At 35.5% G+C, this 17,673-nt stretch overlaps 1 protein-coding gene across 6 annotated transcripts in view; it reads right to left on the bottom strand.

The window, feature by feature from the left end:
* Positions 1–544: 544 nt before the first annotated feature.
* RB1 (RB transcriptional corepressor 1) overlaps positions 545–17,673 on the bottom strand; it is a 181,117-nt gene continuing 163,988 nt past the window's right edge. For 5 of the 6 annotated variants that reach the window (XM_053563121.1, XM_053563119.1, XM_053563122.1 and 2 more), the window contains 7 exons: positions 13,433–13,537; positions 11,578–11,691; positions 11,314–11,477; positions 9,276–9,306; positions 6,287–6,429; positions 5,710–5,759; positions 545–2,392 (listed from right to left, as the gene is read on the bottom strand). In XM_053563121.1, coding sequence (XP_053419096.1) covers positions 2,319–2,392; positions 5,710–5,759; positions 6,287–6,429; positions 9,276–9,306; positions 11,314–11,477; positions 11,578–11,691; positions 13,433–13,537 — 681 coding nt within the window. In that variant the 3' untranslated portion in view covers positions 545–2,318. Of the gene's footprint in view, positions 2,424–5,709; positions 5,760–6,286; positions 6,430–9,275; positions 9,307–11,313; positions 11,478–11,577; positions 11,692–13,432; positions 13,538–17,673 lie in introns of all 6 variants that reach the window. The other variant, XM_053563125.1, reaches the window with a different exon arrangement.

Genomic DNA, 17,673 nt, shown 5'->3' with positions numbered 1-17,673 from the left:
GAACAGTTTGGCATTTTAAAGAAAAAGGTCAAGGTGGTTACAGCATAACGAGCAGGAGAAAGTCCTACCAGGTGAGGACGGGAAGTCAGGAGGGGCTTAATAGTTCCGATCAGGAATTTGAATACAGTACTTCATGTAGAGGAGCAATATGAATCAGTTTGCACTTTTCTAAGTTTATTTTTGCTCTTTAGGGAGTTGAATGTAAAGAGGAAAAAGAAAGAGAAGAGGCAGACACTAGCTAGAAGTCTTTAGCAGTGGTCCAGACAAGAGAATAGATGACTCCAAAGTTTTTAGCCAAGATAGAAACAAGATATATTTGCTTGTTTGGTTTTGGGTTTATATTTTGAGGAACTGGGGGAGGGGGAGTGGGAATCAAGTGTTCTTTTAGATATGATAGCTATGATGTCTTCTGTGAAGACTTGTCAGGGCTGGAGAATTAGCTTGGGAATCATGACAGGCAAGGAATGGATGAGATACTAGGGCAAGGTGTAGGTAGAGAAGAGAACGTTAGTGCCCTTAATACAAAGACCCATCAGACCATTAGGACTCTTAACAACTAATTTATTTTAAAATAGACAAACTATTAATTGTAGAAAATAGTAACATAGCAATTTTAAATGTACAGTTTTAACCAATACAAAAAAGCAGTAAAGCAATATCTGAAGCCTTATTTAAGAAACCTCAATACACGATCTCTGAAGTTCCTAAAATTCTGACCCTAATTCTAACATGAACATATTAGCAAAAGACCCAGAAATATGGTACGCCCTTGACCTAAAAACTAACTGATTTGTATGACATTCATGCAGAAGTTAATGTGAAAATGAAGTAAAGCTTTCTAGTGCCATTGTTATTAAGATTACTGTCAAAAGAGTGAGTTTGAAACTTAATTGAGCACAAAATAAAGTTTTGTTTCCTAACAAATAAGACCAGATTTCTTTTTAAAAAGAATTCTGAGTTTAGACAAAGTGATTTTCCTAAAAGCTAGCTGATGCTACCTTAAATACCATCTATTTTAAATTATACCATCTCTAAATAAGTTAATCACACAAGATAGTTTAAATACACCTTTAGGTGTAAGGGAGGGGGAAGCGCCTCTTTTTCTAATGCAGTTATTTTTGTTTGAAACTTATGCATGAAATCAGATAGAAAACATGAAACCCTAATCCACAAAGACCTTTGATTACTTGCAGTTTTGGATTAGAAATGATGTGGCTTTGAATGTGCCAGTGTTAGACCATACTGACTTAAAAAAAAAAAAGATAAATAGATACCTGCCAGTTCAAAAGATACAAGGAAGACATGTACCTTCTAGAGGAAACAAACCTTCCCAAATTTAGGAGGGCAGAATAATTGTTGAGATGCAATCAGACAAATGTCTAAGAAAAATAAAATTAAGGCTCCTATAGTTAACAGTCTGTTTATGGAGAATAATTAATTTGTATCTTGATTCATAAGGACCCAGAAACATTAGAAAGTGCACTTGGGATAAACTGTATTGGGGTCCTCTAGAGCTAGTATCTGGCCAAACACTTTACTTTTTCAAGTACCAGATGGATACTTTATAAATTCAGTGATCTGAATGGTATAAAAACCAAGAGTACTATCAATAATCCTCATTTCAAAGCATGAGTTGGATGAAGAGGTATGAAATCTGTGTCAGTAGTATGACAGCATCATGTCTGTACTTTGCTTCCTGCTTGTATTTAAAAGTGAAAGTTTATAAAACAAGCACACAGTACATCAGATTCCAATAGTAAAATCTAATGTGTAAAAATTATTAATTTTTCTCTAGTTTCTAGTAATAGTTGTTTTAGCTGAAGAGCTCAGGATAATTTGGGTAAATAGGCAGTAAGTCAAATTGTATTTGGAAGATAGTACACAATTTCTAAGGGTATCCATGTTAAATTAAAAAAATATACATATAAATTAATAAAAACAAGAGCAAACATCAGATACACCCTACAAAAGAAGGCAAAGTAGTCAGTCAGGCATGGGTGTTAGGACTCCCACTCCAGGGGAGCCTCACTATTCATAAAGCACAGCAATTTTACTTCAGAAATGGAAACAATTTGCTATACTGTTTTAAACGGCAGGATTTACACAAGATTTTCAATCTTGTATAATAATGATGTCTACAACACTGCAAGTTGTTTAAAAATCACCTGCACAATTGCATCTGCACATTTTATATCTACAAAAAGAGCTGAAGATACTAAACGTGGCTGTAAACAGAACCTGGGAGAGTTATACAGTCACATCTGGGAAAGACATTGACGATAGAGTTGTACACGGTGCCCACTCTGGTCCTGAGAGCCTCAATTTTCTTCCTTGTTTGAGGTATCCATGCTATCATTCATTTTCTGCTTTTGCATTCGTGTTCGAGTAGATGCTGGAAAAAGGATGAAAAACCATTAATAGCACTGATAGTTCTGGGTACGTGGGCAATGGACAATAAAACATATGTTTATGTCAAATAGATGGAGCTCAGGACCTTGCAAAAGCAGTGGTCTCTAAATTTTTAAGAATTTATATGTCCCTGTCAGAGTTTTTCTGAGCATGTACCATGAAAATATGTACATATGTATGCATGTAGTATGTATTTCTAAATTATAAAACATATACCCTAAACAAATATTAAAAAGAGATGGGATAAATAGAACTTCTAATATTTTAAGTACCCCCAAAGATGGTCTTGCACAATCCCAGGTACGCCCCACTTTGTAGGCCACTATCGTAGAGATGATGAAGTTGAGTGTCCAGCAGACACTTGAGCAGACTAGAATCCTGGGCTGGTCCAGACTGGATCTGCCAGAGTGAGTGGTGGCATTCTCTACCAAGCCAGGGATTCCCTTGTTTCCAGAGATGCCTTGCATATAATACAAAGACATCACTCATAGCTCATTTAAATTGGGGATGGATATTTTACATTATTAATTATAATGTAGATAAAACTAGAACACTTAGTTTAAATTATTTAAACATTTGTAAGTTGATTTTAGCGGTGGGCAGGAACTCTTTATTCATAAAGAAGCACAAAGAATATTCATATTTGGAAAAGAAAAATAGTGAATAGTTCTAGCACCCCCCTCTTCACTTCTATTCTGGGCAATCCAGCATTGGGTTTTGATCTTTTCTGAATGTGACTCTTTGAGGAAAGCTGAAAAGCATCCTGGAGAACGCTCTCTGCTTGTACAGCTGTCCAAAGGCCCTGAACTTTGGCCTGGCGGAGGAAACTCCCCATCATAGCTAAGAGTGTCATTGTGAAATGTACTGACTGCAGCAACTAAACTCTTCTCTAAGGAAATGTACATGTTTTTACAGCTTTCTGCTCCTTTTTAAATGCATATTTGTGGACTCCAAAATGCTTCCACATGTTTTCGAAGTCTGAGTTTGGTTATAAGCTTCATGTCTATATGTAATGGGGGGAAAGCCACAACTATTTAACAGTTTAAAAAGGAATATACTAGTAAATGTAAAATACAAAAAGAAATTCATCTACAACTCGAAAATTTAAATTTTTGGTATATATAGTTTAAATTATACTCTTAAAACAGTATATATAGGAAAAATGGTTTTAAAAATATTCAAAAGAGGCTGGGTGCCTATAGCTCAGCAGCTAGGGCACCAGCCACGTACACCAGAGACGGTGGGTTCAAATCTCGCCCAGGCCTGCCAAACAACAATGACACCTACAACCAAAAAATGGGCAGGTGTTATGATGGGTGCCTGTAGTCCCTGCTACTTGGGAGGCTGAGGCAAGGGAATCACTTAAGCCCCAAGAGTTTGAGGTTGCTGTAAGCTATGACACCACAGCAGATTATTAAAAAAAAAAAAAAAGAAAAAATCCAAAAGAATTCTTTTAAATATTTGACATTTCAAAGTTAATATCTACAAAGACTGCTATGCCTCACCCCTCAATTAATATTGTTCTCATGGATGTGTCCTTTGACCTAGGAGTGATGGCATTAACTCTACCTTTTACCTTTTACATGCTTTTCTTCTTTCCAAGTCCCAGTTCCTTTTTCTATTAGTGGATCTGGCACCAGGTATCAGGAAACATTATACTCACTGACATAGATACTTAAGACAACCCATTAGCAATGAGCATTTATCCCTTTCCTAATGTGCTTTCCATCTACTGTACCTAAAATTAATTTTTTATAATCTCAAAGTAGCCTTGAATCGAGTTCCATTTGCCTTTACATTCCCAATTTATATCATTCTATGTAATTTGGAAAATAGTATGGTGTTTTTAATAAAAATTCTAGTAAAATAAAAATTCTAGTAATAGGGTGGCAGGAGGTGGAGGCAGGAGAATCGCTTGAGCCCAGGAGTTGGAGGTTGCTGTGAGCTGTGATGCCACAGCACTCTACCCAGGGCAACAGCTTGAGGCTCTGTCTCAAAAAATAAAATAAAATAAAATAAAATAAAGTAAAATAAAATAAAAAAAAAATTCTAGTAATAGGGCGGCGTCTGTGGCTCAAAGGAGTAGGGTGCCAGCCCCATATACCAGAGGTGGTGGGTTCAAATCCGGCCCCAACCAAAAACTGCAAAAAGAAAAAAAAAAAATTCTAGTAATAGAAAACTTTTGTTTGAAATTAGTTTTAAAATGTGCAAATTAGGCTACATGCCATTTCATCTCATCTAACTGTGTGTAGTCTGTTTCTTGACTTAATAATTACAGGAGCGAGTTTACACCCCAAAAAATAAATAAATAAAAAAATAAAATGTGCAAATTAGCAAAGTTCAACAACAGTAGAGTAAAAGATTATTCCTTAAATAAGGGTGATGTTTATAAAACCTTTCTTGATTCCTAACAGAGTTCCTCCTTATAATTTTGCTATCCTAAAATAGTCACCACAGTCATCTGTGTTGAAAATGTGGTCAAGCAAGGTTTCACTTCTTGGTTTTCCTGCACGGAAGATTTCAGAAAAGGTGAAGATGAAAAGAAAAAAAAGAAAAAAAAAAGGCTTGGCACCTATGGCTCAAGCAGCTAAGGCACCTGCCACATACGCCTGAGCTGGCGGGTTCGAATCCAGCCCAGGCCTGCCAAACAACAATGACGGCTGCAACCAAAAAATAGCTGGGCTTTGTAGCAGGTGCCTGTAATCCTAGCTACTTGGGAGGCAGAGGCAGGAGAATCGCTTGAGCCCAGGAGTTGGAGGTTGCTGTGAGCTGTGATGTCACAACACTCTACCCAGGGTGACAGCTTGAGACTCTGTCTCAAAAAAATAAAAAATAAAAAATAAAATAAAATAAAAAATTAAGAAAAAAGGTGAAGATGACCTTCACTTTGTGTCATACATTTAATTCACGAATGTTTGTTAGTAAATAACATACTTTTTTTTTTAGAGACAGAGTTTTACTTTGTCACCCTCGGTAGAGTGCCATGGCATCACAAGTCATAGCAACCTCAAACTCCTGGGCTTAAGCGATTCTCTTGCCTCAGCCTCCTGAGTAGCTGGGACTACAGGTGCCCGCCACAATACCCGGCTATTTTTTTGTTGCAGTTTGGCCGGGTCAGGTTTGAACCCACCACCCTCGGTATATGGGGCCAGTGCCCTACTAACAGAGCCACAGGCACCACCCCATATTCTTAATTGAATTATATTTTAAATGCATAAGCAAGTCTGCTAACTGAAAAAGTTATATGTGTGTAAATAATTGTTCCTTTCATTTACATAAGGTGAAATTATAAATACTTACTCATTTCTGCCAGTTTCTGTTGAAATTTGGATTCCCCTGGGAGATGTTTACTGCAGATTAAAAAACATATGAAATATTGCATGTGTATGTATATATATAAATGGAAAATTTAAATTTCTCATGCCTATGGTACTTTCAGTGACTTATTTTATGCTATTATTTTAGTGAGTAAGTTTTAATTTCAAAGGTCTATAAACTAACCATTTAAAATATAAATATCACAAATTTATGATGCTATATATTTTTCAGTGTTTTTTATAAAACATGATAGTTTAATATTTTTCTAGAGTAAGCATTTTATAATCTAATGTTAAAACTAAAAATAATTATCAATAGCTTTGTAAAAAAATCAGATTTTTAACATCTCACATCTTCACTGAATTTTAATAATGGTATATAATTTATACGGTGTTTTTAACTATAAGCCACAGTCATAACTAATATTTTGAGCCATTCTTACAACTTCCAAATAAAATTGGCATGAAAAGGGTTGGTGTAAGTCAGCAGCAGAGCTGAGATTCTGTGTTCTCTGGATTACCAGCTCAACTACTAGAGAACATTCTCAAAGGGTTCCTACCTTCCATCTGCTTCGTCTGTTCCTTCAATATCAAAGCGTAGTTTTTTCAGTGGTTTAGGAGGGTTGCTTCCTTCAGCACTTCTTTTGAGCACACGGTCGCTGTTACATACCATCTGATTTATTTTCTGGAATTTCTCAGAAGTCTACAAGTTATAAAATTCTTTATTTTACATCCTTAAATGTGTTAAATGTGCTAGTGTTTCATACTAGCACCCCTAAAGTGTAGTTTGAGGGGTGTCAAAACCAGGCAGAGATTGTAATCTCTTCATTCTAGTTTTCTGCTTTACTGGACCAAATAAAAGAAGAAGAATCTAAAAAATCAGGACAACTAGACATAATTCTGCTTCAATTAAACACCCAGTCTTCTTAAATCCTTTTGTCTTTTCTCATGAGGCTTCTACTCTTCCCCTACAACTCTGACTATACTGAAAGTCCTGGCTCTTCTTTTGCAGAACTCACCCACACATGGTTACTTCTCAAAAGCAAGAGTAGTTGGAACAGCTTTCTGGAACCTTGTTTTTGACAAAAAAATTTTTGAAGCTATTATATAACAAGCAGAGGGAAGGTGATGAGAATTTGGTAAGAGGTGATGTGTCCAGTGAATAATAATTTTTGATTCACTTTATGGGTATTATGTTGACAAGTTATGTAGACTTTCTGAAAAAAATTAAATCTGATTTGACTGATAGATTTAATAGTGAAAATTAGCTTTGCAAATTATGCTTTATTTTCTAAAAATTAAGTTGTTTTTCTTCTTTTGCAGAACTCACCCATGCATGGTTACTTCTCAAAAGCAAATGAGTTGGTTTTTTTTTTTTTTTTTTGAGACAGTCTTACTACGTTGCCCTTGGTAGAGTGCTGTGGCGTCACAGCTCACAGCAACCTCCAACCGTTGGGCTTAAGTGATTCTCTTGCCTTAGCCTCCCAAGTAGCTGGGACTACAGGTGCCTGCCACAACGCCCGGCTATTTTTTTGTTGCAGTTTGGTTGCTATTAAATGTATAAGAATTTTAGTTATTGGCTTTAAAATAGGGGAGAGTACATACACTTAGTTCTAAGGTTAAGCTAGGAAAAGAGTTTAAAGACCACTATTTTATACCTAGTCAGTTGCAAGCCTACTTGGTATATATATGGTCCCACATCCCCTTTGTGAAGCCTGACAGCTCAGCCCATCTTGAACTGCCTATTTGTAACAAACATTTTTAACATTTGGTCATTTAGTATATATACTTTTACCTCTTCCTAGTTATTTCATTTGGGGTAATTGGTGGGCAGCCCCTCAAAACACTCCCAGAGATCCCACCTCCTGGCATTCATACCGCTGTGTGCTGCTCCTCACCTTGAATGTGGCCTGGACCCAGTATTGTCTTGCTTCTAACCAAAATAATATGTATGGAAAAGGTGATGCCATTTCCAATATTAGGTTACTGTGGCTCCAGCTGATGGCACTCTTGTGAGAAACCCTGGTTCCAGCTAAGTTGTGTCTAGATTATTGACCCAGAGAAACTGAGATTATAAATGTTTGATTTAAGTCACTAAGTTTGGGAGTAATTGGTTATATAGCAATAAATGATTAAATGATACAGAGTCTTCCTGTTCCTGTAAGAATGTAATTAAGTTCTCTGGAAAGGGGACAGCGGTCCAGCATATTAACAGTTATTCTGTGTATGGCACTGCTGAATTAGTGACTTTAATGTAAGGCCAACTAGAGTAGTGGGTTCTCAGCCTGGAATAACCTCAAAGCTAAGTTTCCCTTCGATCTCCTGGAATGAAGATCACCATATAAGCCCCAATGGGGCAGGGTCTCATGTAACCAGTTCAGTTCCGAATCATAGAAGTCTAAGTCTGAGAGTAAGAACAAGCAGAAGAGTGTGTATGTAATGAACAAGACAAAGATGGCTTGTGACATCTGGATGTGGTGCTTATATTTTGGAGTATCTCATTTCAAATCATATTCATATTTAATGACTTTTTAAACTTTTGCAAACATCCCTGTGATACTATATACATACACATATAGTATCGCAGAATGATATTTGGTCTTTGTCTCCCATTCCTGACACAGGTCCTAAAAACCCTTGGAATTTCCTGAATGGTAAAAGTGATGAGACCCTCTTTTGTTCTATTATGAGGCTATGTTTGGCAGGCCCCTAAATAGCTTCAGGATAGGAGCTTGTCACCAGAAAGACCAAACCCTAATTAGAAGCTTAGAACTTTCAGCCCCACCCCTTAACCTGCAAGGAGGATAGTAGGCTGGAGACTGTTAACCAAGTATACTTATATAACGAAACCACCAAACAAGACTGGGAGACTTTTGGAGTTGGCAAACATGTCCAAGTGTTGGGAGGGTGGCAAACCCCAACTCCATAGGGACAGAAAGCTCCCATGATAGGAGCTTCTACTTCCTTATCTAGTTGTTCATTTGTGTCTTTCATAATAAACTGTTAATAGTAAATGAGGTATTTTTCAGAGTTTTGTGAGTCATTCTAGCAAATGATCACACTTGAAAGGGAAAGCATTGTGGGACTCTCCTGACTTGGTAGACAAGTTGAGCAGAAGTGTGGTGAACCTGGGGAACCTGACATTTGTGACTGGCATCTGAAGTGAAGATGGTCTTATAGGGACTAAGCCTTTGAACCTATGGAGTCTAATGCTAACTCCAGGTAATCAGTGTCAGAATTGAACTGAATTGTAGGGCACCAGTAGTTCCCAGAGAGTTGAAGAATAGGTAGGTTAAAAACAGCTCACATACATACTTATTACATAATCTCAAAGGAACATTCAGAAAACAGCTTTGCTGTTCACCAATTATGATTTAAAATTAAACCTAATTTAAAAATAAATGTGAGACATTGTTTTCTAAATTCTATTCAATATGCTTGGATGAGGTATTTAAATAAGAGCATTTATAAGTTAAAATTATAGAAATCTTTAATTTCTTTTATAGTTACAGTACATGCCATTATAGTTCATAGAAAGAAAATACTCACCCCAAATGATTCACCAATTGATACTAAGATTCTGTCAATTTAAGATTAAATACAAATTAGTAGTGAAAATTATATACAATTGTGCAGAGATGAACACAGATATACCGTTCTGAACTATCAGAAATACCCAATCAAAGGTTTCTTCTACCCCAGAATCACTGAAAAATTATGTTCCTTGAGGGCTTAGGCTAACAGGGCTAGTCTAATCATACACTCATGTTGTCTCTTAGATTTTTAAAGCAAGAACTGTAGGCTTGTAAGAACATATCCTGCCATTGCCCATATTTAAAGAGAGTAAAAGGAAGTTTTAAGTTTACCACTATTTTTAGTTCTTCATAAAACAATGGGTAAGTTATCAAGCTTCTTTCACAAATTTTCATTTAAAATAGAAGTCACATTTGACAAAAATTGGTGGTATTAAGTAATAATCAGAATTCTAATTAGGATCTATAATGACATACAGTCGAGGCTATTCATCACATACCCTATAATCAGAAATCCCTATTAGTCTGTTTGTCTCTGTTTGAACTGAGTCTTGAAAACAGAACTGAAGAACATCACTGTCCTAATATAACAAAGATTTGAAGATATGCACATGGAACTAATGAATATATTCTATTTTCTTATAATTGCTTGACAAGGGGCCATCATTCCATATATAACATTTGATTAACCAGATTACTTAAATATGCTAGATAAATAGTGTTAAGATACTCTCTTAATGCCAGATGAGTAATTTATCAGAATTTTCAGAAAGTGACTTTTTTGCAACAGAACACCAACACAGAGGTGACTTCATTAAGATCAACAAATAGCCATCATCATCACCATAATACAGATTAATTAGCATCGTTAAAAGCTACCTAAGTATACATTTCATATGGTAGTATGAGACTGTGTAAATTTGCATAAATAGACATGGTGTGGCATCTTAGCAGTTTATAATTTAAGTTGCAGATCTCAGTCCACAGATATCCAACTGCAAGAACACCAAATAAAGGAGAGCATTTCTATCATACTGCTAATTATTTCTTACTTCATATTTCTTAGTAGGGTTTGAAATTTTTATCATGATTGCATTCCCTATAATTAAACACATCATACAAATATTTTCTCAAAGGTTAATATAACCCTCTCTCTGTTTTTCTTGCCTATTAGGTACAACTATACTGGCTGACAATTTCTGAGATGAGACATTAACTATATACGAACTAATCTGCCTCCTACTTTATACAAGTAAAGTCAGTTTCAAATAGCCCATGATAACATATAATTAGTCAACTGAAGCACTTCAAAGCCAGAGAGCACTTGTGGTTGGATGTGAAGATCATAATGATTGTAGATCCACAGAACCTTTCATCTGAGAGTTTAAAACAGCTTCACACTCATTTCCCTCAACAGTACCCTTCTGAAGTAGTGATAGAGACCTGCCTAAGGTAATATAAGGAGACTCCCAGTAGCATTAGGAATGAACCTCTAATTGACAGTCATCTACATTTAATGCCATCTTTATTTTTGAAAAAAGCAAAATGAAGAAGACCCACAGAAAGTTTTTATAAGACATCCAGTAAAGTACAGAATAAAAATTCTTAACCTTAGTAATTTACTTTGTTTAGCATATTGGCCACTTCCAAAAATCTGAAAGTGCAGGGTGGCGCCTGTGGCTCAAGGAGTAGGGCGCCAGTCCCATATGCCGGAGGTGGCGGGTTCAAACCCAGCCCTGGCCAAAAAAACCACAAAAAAAAAAAAAAAAAAAATCTGAAAGTGTTTTGAAATGTATAACCAAACTTGTTCTCAAATTGTTTACAAAAGAAGAGACTCCAAAAGCCAGGATAGATGATAATTAAATCTGCAAACCCATCCAATTAAACAGATTATCTTTCCTCCCAAATTCTTATCATGTCACTTAATATAAATAAGCAAATTAGAGATTTAAGAGTCTAGTTTATTTTAAACAAAGAAAGCTTTGTATTTTTATGCTTGTATCAAATTAATCCCCTTTTATTCTTTACCACTTTTCTGAAGAGAAAACACAAACCTTGATCTTGGAGTCATTTTTGTTGGTGTTGGCAGACCTTCTGAAATTTTATATGGACTCTTCAGAGGTGATATATAGATGTTCCCGCCAGGAATCCGTAATGGTGAACTAGAAAATTTGTAAGGGCTTCGAGGAATGTGAGGAATTGGTGACAATGTAGGGGGCTACAGCAAAAACAAAAAAGTAGAATATTTATTTAATGTTCTGGTAGGAGCCATTGTTTTATAATTAGATTTTCTCAACCAAAGAATATTTTCAACATACCCTGGTAGAAGCATACTGCAAAATATTTGTTTTCAGCCTCTGCATGAAGACTGAGTTATAGAATACTATAATGGAATCATATTCTTCTTCTCTGATCAAAACACGTTTGAATGTCTGAGGAAGAATAATAAAAACACTTGTTAAATGAATTAAAGAATTTCTCTCTTCAGATGTCCTTTTCCAATGGTTTGTAATACTTCTTAAATAGTAAGCAGCACATATTATTTAGAAAAAAAAATTATCTAAAAAACGTTCTTAGGGTTGGATAATGGCTGCATTGCCATTCATGAAATGTCACAGAATGATCCAGAGAAGCAGCCAGGCAGTAGCAGACAGAACAGCTGGACATCCAGAAAGAAAGGAGTGGACAGGTTGGCAGGATGGAGAGCATTGGGGAAATCAAAGGGCCAGAGCTAAGCAAAAGCCAACATTATTGTCCACTAATATTTAGACCACATTCTCTGGCCCATACTTCCTTCTATCCCTCCAATCTGCAAGGGTCCAAGAAGTGTGCCTTACTCTATTGCAAGAAGTAACACCTAGTAAAAGCACTGTGTTTTTTTGATAGTTCGACTTTACTCAAATTTTAGTTAGGTAAAACCACCAGGGTTTTATAGGATGCCTCTGATACACCCAGTTAAAATGAGTAGATTTAGAAAATAACTTCAAACATATTAAACAAACTTGGTTTTTATTACTTTTAAAAAGTCCAGTGATAAACTGGAAAAATAACCCACCACTTACCCACCACAGAAGAGTATGAAATGTGTGTCACACCAAGTATATTTTACTCCCACTGTTTCTCTAAAGTTTTGACTGTTTTTTTTTTTTTGTTTGTTTGTTTGTTTTATCTGAGATAGTATCTTGCTCTGTTGCCCAGGCCAGAGTGCAATGGCACCATCATAGCACTGCAACCTCAAACTCCTAGGCTCAAGCAATCTTACCATCTCAGCCTTCTGAGCAGCTGGGACTCCAGGTATATACCATCATGCCCTGCTAATTTTTCTATTTTTCTGTAGCGACAGGGGTCTTACTATGTTGCCCATTCTTGAAAACTCAATACTAAGTCTAAAACTCCTGGGCCTAAGCCATCCTCCTGCCTTGCTAGGATTATAGGTATGAGCCACCACACCCAGCCCTGTTTCTCTAAAGGGAAGAAGATAAACAGGAAACACAAAATGTGTTTACACTGAAATTTTTTACTATTTCTTTGTAAAGCTGAATTTACACTGGCTTTTTGCCAGTATGGTGACTCATGCCTGTAATCCTAGCACTCTGGGAGGCAGAGGTGGGTGGATTGCTTGAGCTTAGAAGGTCAAGATCAGCCCTGAGCAAGAATGAGACCCTGTCTCTACTAAAAATCGAAAAACTAGCTGAGTGTAGTAGTAGGTGCCTGTAGTCCCAGCTATGCAGGAGGCTGAGGCAAGGGGATCGCTTTAGCCAGAGTTTGAGGTTGCCACGAGCGGTGACACCATAGTACTCTACCCAGGGCAACAGGGTCTCAAAAAACACAACAAGAAAACTGGATTTTCCTATAAAGTAAGAAAAATTGCTTAAAAGAACATCTAATGTCCTATGACTCATGTCAGGTTTATTACAAATACTCTGCTTATTACTGTAGGAATATAATATAACTTATTAGCTTTATAAAAAATTATATGGATAATTTCCTAATTTGCTTTAGCTTTCTAACTCCATTTTAGTAACTAATAATTAACCAGTAATATGAAAGTAAAAATTTGATTTGTGAATTTACATTATAAGGCCAGAATATAGAATCTAATTAATAAATGAAATTATCTATATTACAGATATGAATTTATCCAAAAAATTTTTACCATGGAAGATTACCTACCTCCTGAGCAGCATGAGGAAGATCCTTATATGCTGTTACAATGATTTTGAATTTAAGATCTATATTCTTCACTTTGCATATGCCATACATGGAACACATCATAATCTAGTAAATAAATGTGATGTAAAAATAGTCAGCATTTATTGCATGGTTTTCTTTTAAAAAGCACTGTTACCTATTTTTTTTTTTAGCCTCAAACAAAGAAATTTAATTTCTTACAGAGTTATTTCTTTCTATCCTCAGCTCAGTTTGAAAGTTTATAGGAAGAATTTAACCTCAATTGTGTTCACAGAACAAAATGTAAATAGCCAACATTCACTTACTTAGGACCTGACATCTGGTTTGTAAATTACCTTACCTCTGCTCCTGTCCCTTAAATGTTTCCCAGAAGAGAAAAGTTAAAACTGTCATTAGTTGATTTTGCATAACTAGCACTTAAAAACAAAAAAAGCCAGGTGTGAAAAAGTTTTAAACTATCTGATAAAATAACCCTGAACACACTTGATGAGGGCAGTCAGGAGGGTGTTTTGGCTGGAAAGAGGCAAGAGAGCACCTTGCGTGGTGTTGACAGTGTTGTGTTTCTTGAACGGGAGCTGGCTATTGCTAGGTAGCTGAGTTCAGCTGATGAAATTTCATTAGACTGCATCTTTATGTTATATGGATTTTTATATGCATATATTTTAATAAAAATATATTTTAAATGCAATAAATGATATGCAAATGATTCCCTGTGACTTTAAAATATTAGACTTTTTTAATTTGAATGAACTTTATTGCCTAATTTAAACACTCATTACTTCTACAATATTCTTTTTCTCATCTACTATTGCTGAGAATATTAATTCCTCATCCCTTGCTCAGCAATCTACCAGCCCCAAACCTACTATTCCTTCTATTTAAAATGCCACTTGGTATCCTCTTTCACATTTTTCTCTACTTCAATACTTTACCTATGCACCTCTCATGAAGATCTTCTTGATTCTAGATACCTAATCTCATTAGAAATCCTTAGCACTACTATCTTTCTGTGTTGCAGAAAAACAATAGACTCAATCATAAGGCAATTCAGTGCCTATTAAAAAATCCAGCATACTAGAATGTGTATCTCCAAATATATTCTTGTAAAATATACATAGATGTTAAGTTACACCTTTATGCAATAGTCCATCTTTTCCTTAAAATATAATTTTTATTAGGAACATTACTATTGATCTGAGAAAAATAAAAGCATTATAAGGGAATATTATGAACAATTGTATACCAATAAAATAGATAACTAGGATGAAATAGAAAAATTCCTAGAATAACACAAATCACCAAAACTGATCGAGAAAGAAATAGAAAATTTGAGCTTGAATTAGTAATCAGAAACTTTTCACAAGCAAAATTCCATGCCAGATGACTCTATTGGTAAATTTTACCAAATTCTTAAAGAAGGCTTAAAGAAGGGTTTCACAAACCCTTCTGGAATTAGGAGAATTCCCAACTAATTCTATGAGGCTACTATTTCTCTGATACCAAAACAAGATAAAGACATAAGAAGACCATAAATATCTCTTATGATAATAGAAGTAAAAACCCTTAGCAAAATATTTTTTTTTATTTCAGGTTAATGTGAGGGTACAAACAACCAAGTCACAGTATTTGAATTTGTTAGGTAGAGTCCCTCTTATAGTTATGTCCTACACCCAAAAGTTGTGCCATACACCCCTACACGGTGCCCATTCAGTGGGAGCACCCCAACTCCCCCTGTGTTCCCCCCTCCCCCCAACGTGAATTGAAATGAGTTTTTCTCTATGTGGGCCTTAGCAAAATATTTAATTCTAGCAAGTCGAATCCAGGAACAAATCAAAAGGAAGATACATTGTGATCAAGTGTGATTCATTCTAGAAATGGAAGATTGGTTTAGTATCTGAAAATCAATTAATGTATATCAATATAATTAAAGGAAAAAAAACCCCACATGACCATCTCAAAAGATATAGAAAAAAGGATTTAACAAAATTCCACATGCTTTCATGATGAAGACACTCCAGAAACTAGAATAGAAGGAAATTTCCTCAACCTGATATAGGGTACATGCAAAAAACATACAAACATAGAGCTAACAACATATTTACTGGTAAAAAGACTGAATGCTTTTCTCTAATATCAGTGACAAGAACAAGCAAATCCCCTCAGGCTACTTCCATTCAACTAGAGGCTCTGTCAGGGCAATTTGGCAAGAAAATGAAATAAAAGTCATTCAGATAGGAAAAGAAAGAAGTAACACTACCTCCATTAGCAGATGACCTGATCTTCATATAGAAAATCTTAAGGAATCCACTAAAACAATGTATTTATTAAAACTAATGAATACATTCAACAAAGATGCAGGATATTAGATCAATATACAAAAATTAATTGTATTTCTATATATTTGCAATGAATTATCCAAAAATGATATTAAGAAAATAATTCCATTTATAATATCAGTAAAATTGTTATAATTTAGTAATAAATTTAACAAGTGTTAAGATTTGTATTCTGAAAACTATAGAACCTTGTTGAAATAAATAAAGAAGGTCTACTGAACGGAAAAACATTACGTGTTCATGTATTAGAAGACAGTATTGTTAAGATAACAATGGTCTCCACGTTGATCTACAACTCAATGAAAATGGCTATAAAATTTCAGCTGGATTATTTACAGAAACTGACAATCCAATCCTAAAATTCATATGGAAATGCAAGTTTCAGAATGGTCAAACCAATCTTGAAAAAGAACAAGTGAAGTATGCACACTTTCCTATTTGAAAACATACTACAGGGTTATAGTAATCAACACAGTGTGGTCCTGGCATAAGAATAGCTATATAGATCAATGGAATAGAACTGAAAGTCTAGAAATAAACATTTAGATATTTATAGTCAACTGATTTTTTTTTTTTTTTTTACAATTGTCAGTGAGGAAGAAAAGACTTTTTAAAGAAATGGTGCTAGAAAATCAGTTATTCAGTTATCCACATACAAAAGAATAGAGTTGGACCCCCTACATCATACTATACAAAAAATTAGCTCAAAATGGAACAAAACTTAAATGTAAAAGCTGAAACTATAAAACTTTTGGAGGAGAACAGGGATAAATCTTAGTGACTTCAAACTGGTCATGGTTTTTCAGATATGACACCAAAGTACCAGTAACAAAAGAGAAAAAAAGATAAATTGGACATCATCAAAAATAAGAACATGTGCTTCAAAGGACACTATCAAAAAAAATGAAACAGCTCCCAGAATGGGAGAAAATATTTGCACACAATGTAGACTATATGAAGAACCCTTATAACCCAATAATTAAAGACAAATAATCCAATTAAAAATGGGCAAAGGGGGCTCAGCACCTGTAGCTCAGCAGGTAGGGTAGCAGCCACATACACCAGAGCTGGTGGGTTCGAACCCAGCCTGGGCCTGCCAACAACAATGACAACTACAACCAAAAAATAGCCGGGCGTTGTGGCGGACACCTGTAGTCCCAGTTACTTGGGAAGCTGAAGCAAGACAATTGCTCCAGTGGTTCTCGACCTTCCTAATGCCGTGGCCCTTTAATACAGTTCATGTGGGTTGCAACTCACAAGTTGAGAACTGCTGGCTTAAGCCCAAGAGTTGGAGGTTGCTGTGAGCTGTGATGCCATGGCACTCTACCCAGGGTGACATAATGAGACTCTGTCTCAAAAAACCCCCCAAAATCAAAAAAACCCAAAAGGGGCAAAGCAGCTGAAAAGACATTTCTCTAAAGAAAATACACAAATGGGCAATAAACACATGAAAAGATGCTCAACATCATTAACCATCAGGGAAATAAAAATCAAAATCACAGTGAGATGCCATGTAATAACTTAATGAAAAAGACAGATAAAATGTGGGTGAAGATGTAGAGGAATTGGGACCTCATATACTATTGGTAGGAATATAAATTTTGTAGCCACTTTGGAAAATAATCTGGCAATTCCTACAAAGGTGAATACAGAGTTATCACACGACCTAGCAATTCTACTAATTATGTACTCAAGAGAAATAAAAACATATGTCCACACAAAAACTTGTACATGAATGTTTATGAAACATTATTCATGACAGCCAAAAAAGTGGAAACAATCCAAATGGCAATCAGTTAATGAATGGTAAGCAGAATGTGGTATATATCCATACAATGCAATATTATCTAGCAATAATAAGGAATAAAGTACTGATACAAGCTATAA

This window comes from Nycticebus coucang, chromosome 15 (genome assembly GCF_027406575.1).
Source record: "Nycticebus coucang isolate mNycCou1 chromosome 15, mNycCou1.pri, whole genome shotgun sequence".
NCBI lineage: Eukaryota > Metazoa > Chordata > Mammalia > Primates > Lorisidae > Nycticebus > Nycticebus coucang.
Note: the sequence above shows the minus strand (reverse complement) of the source record. Positions and strands in the feature narration are given on the sequence as shown.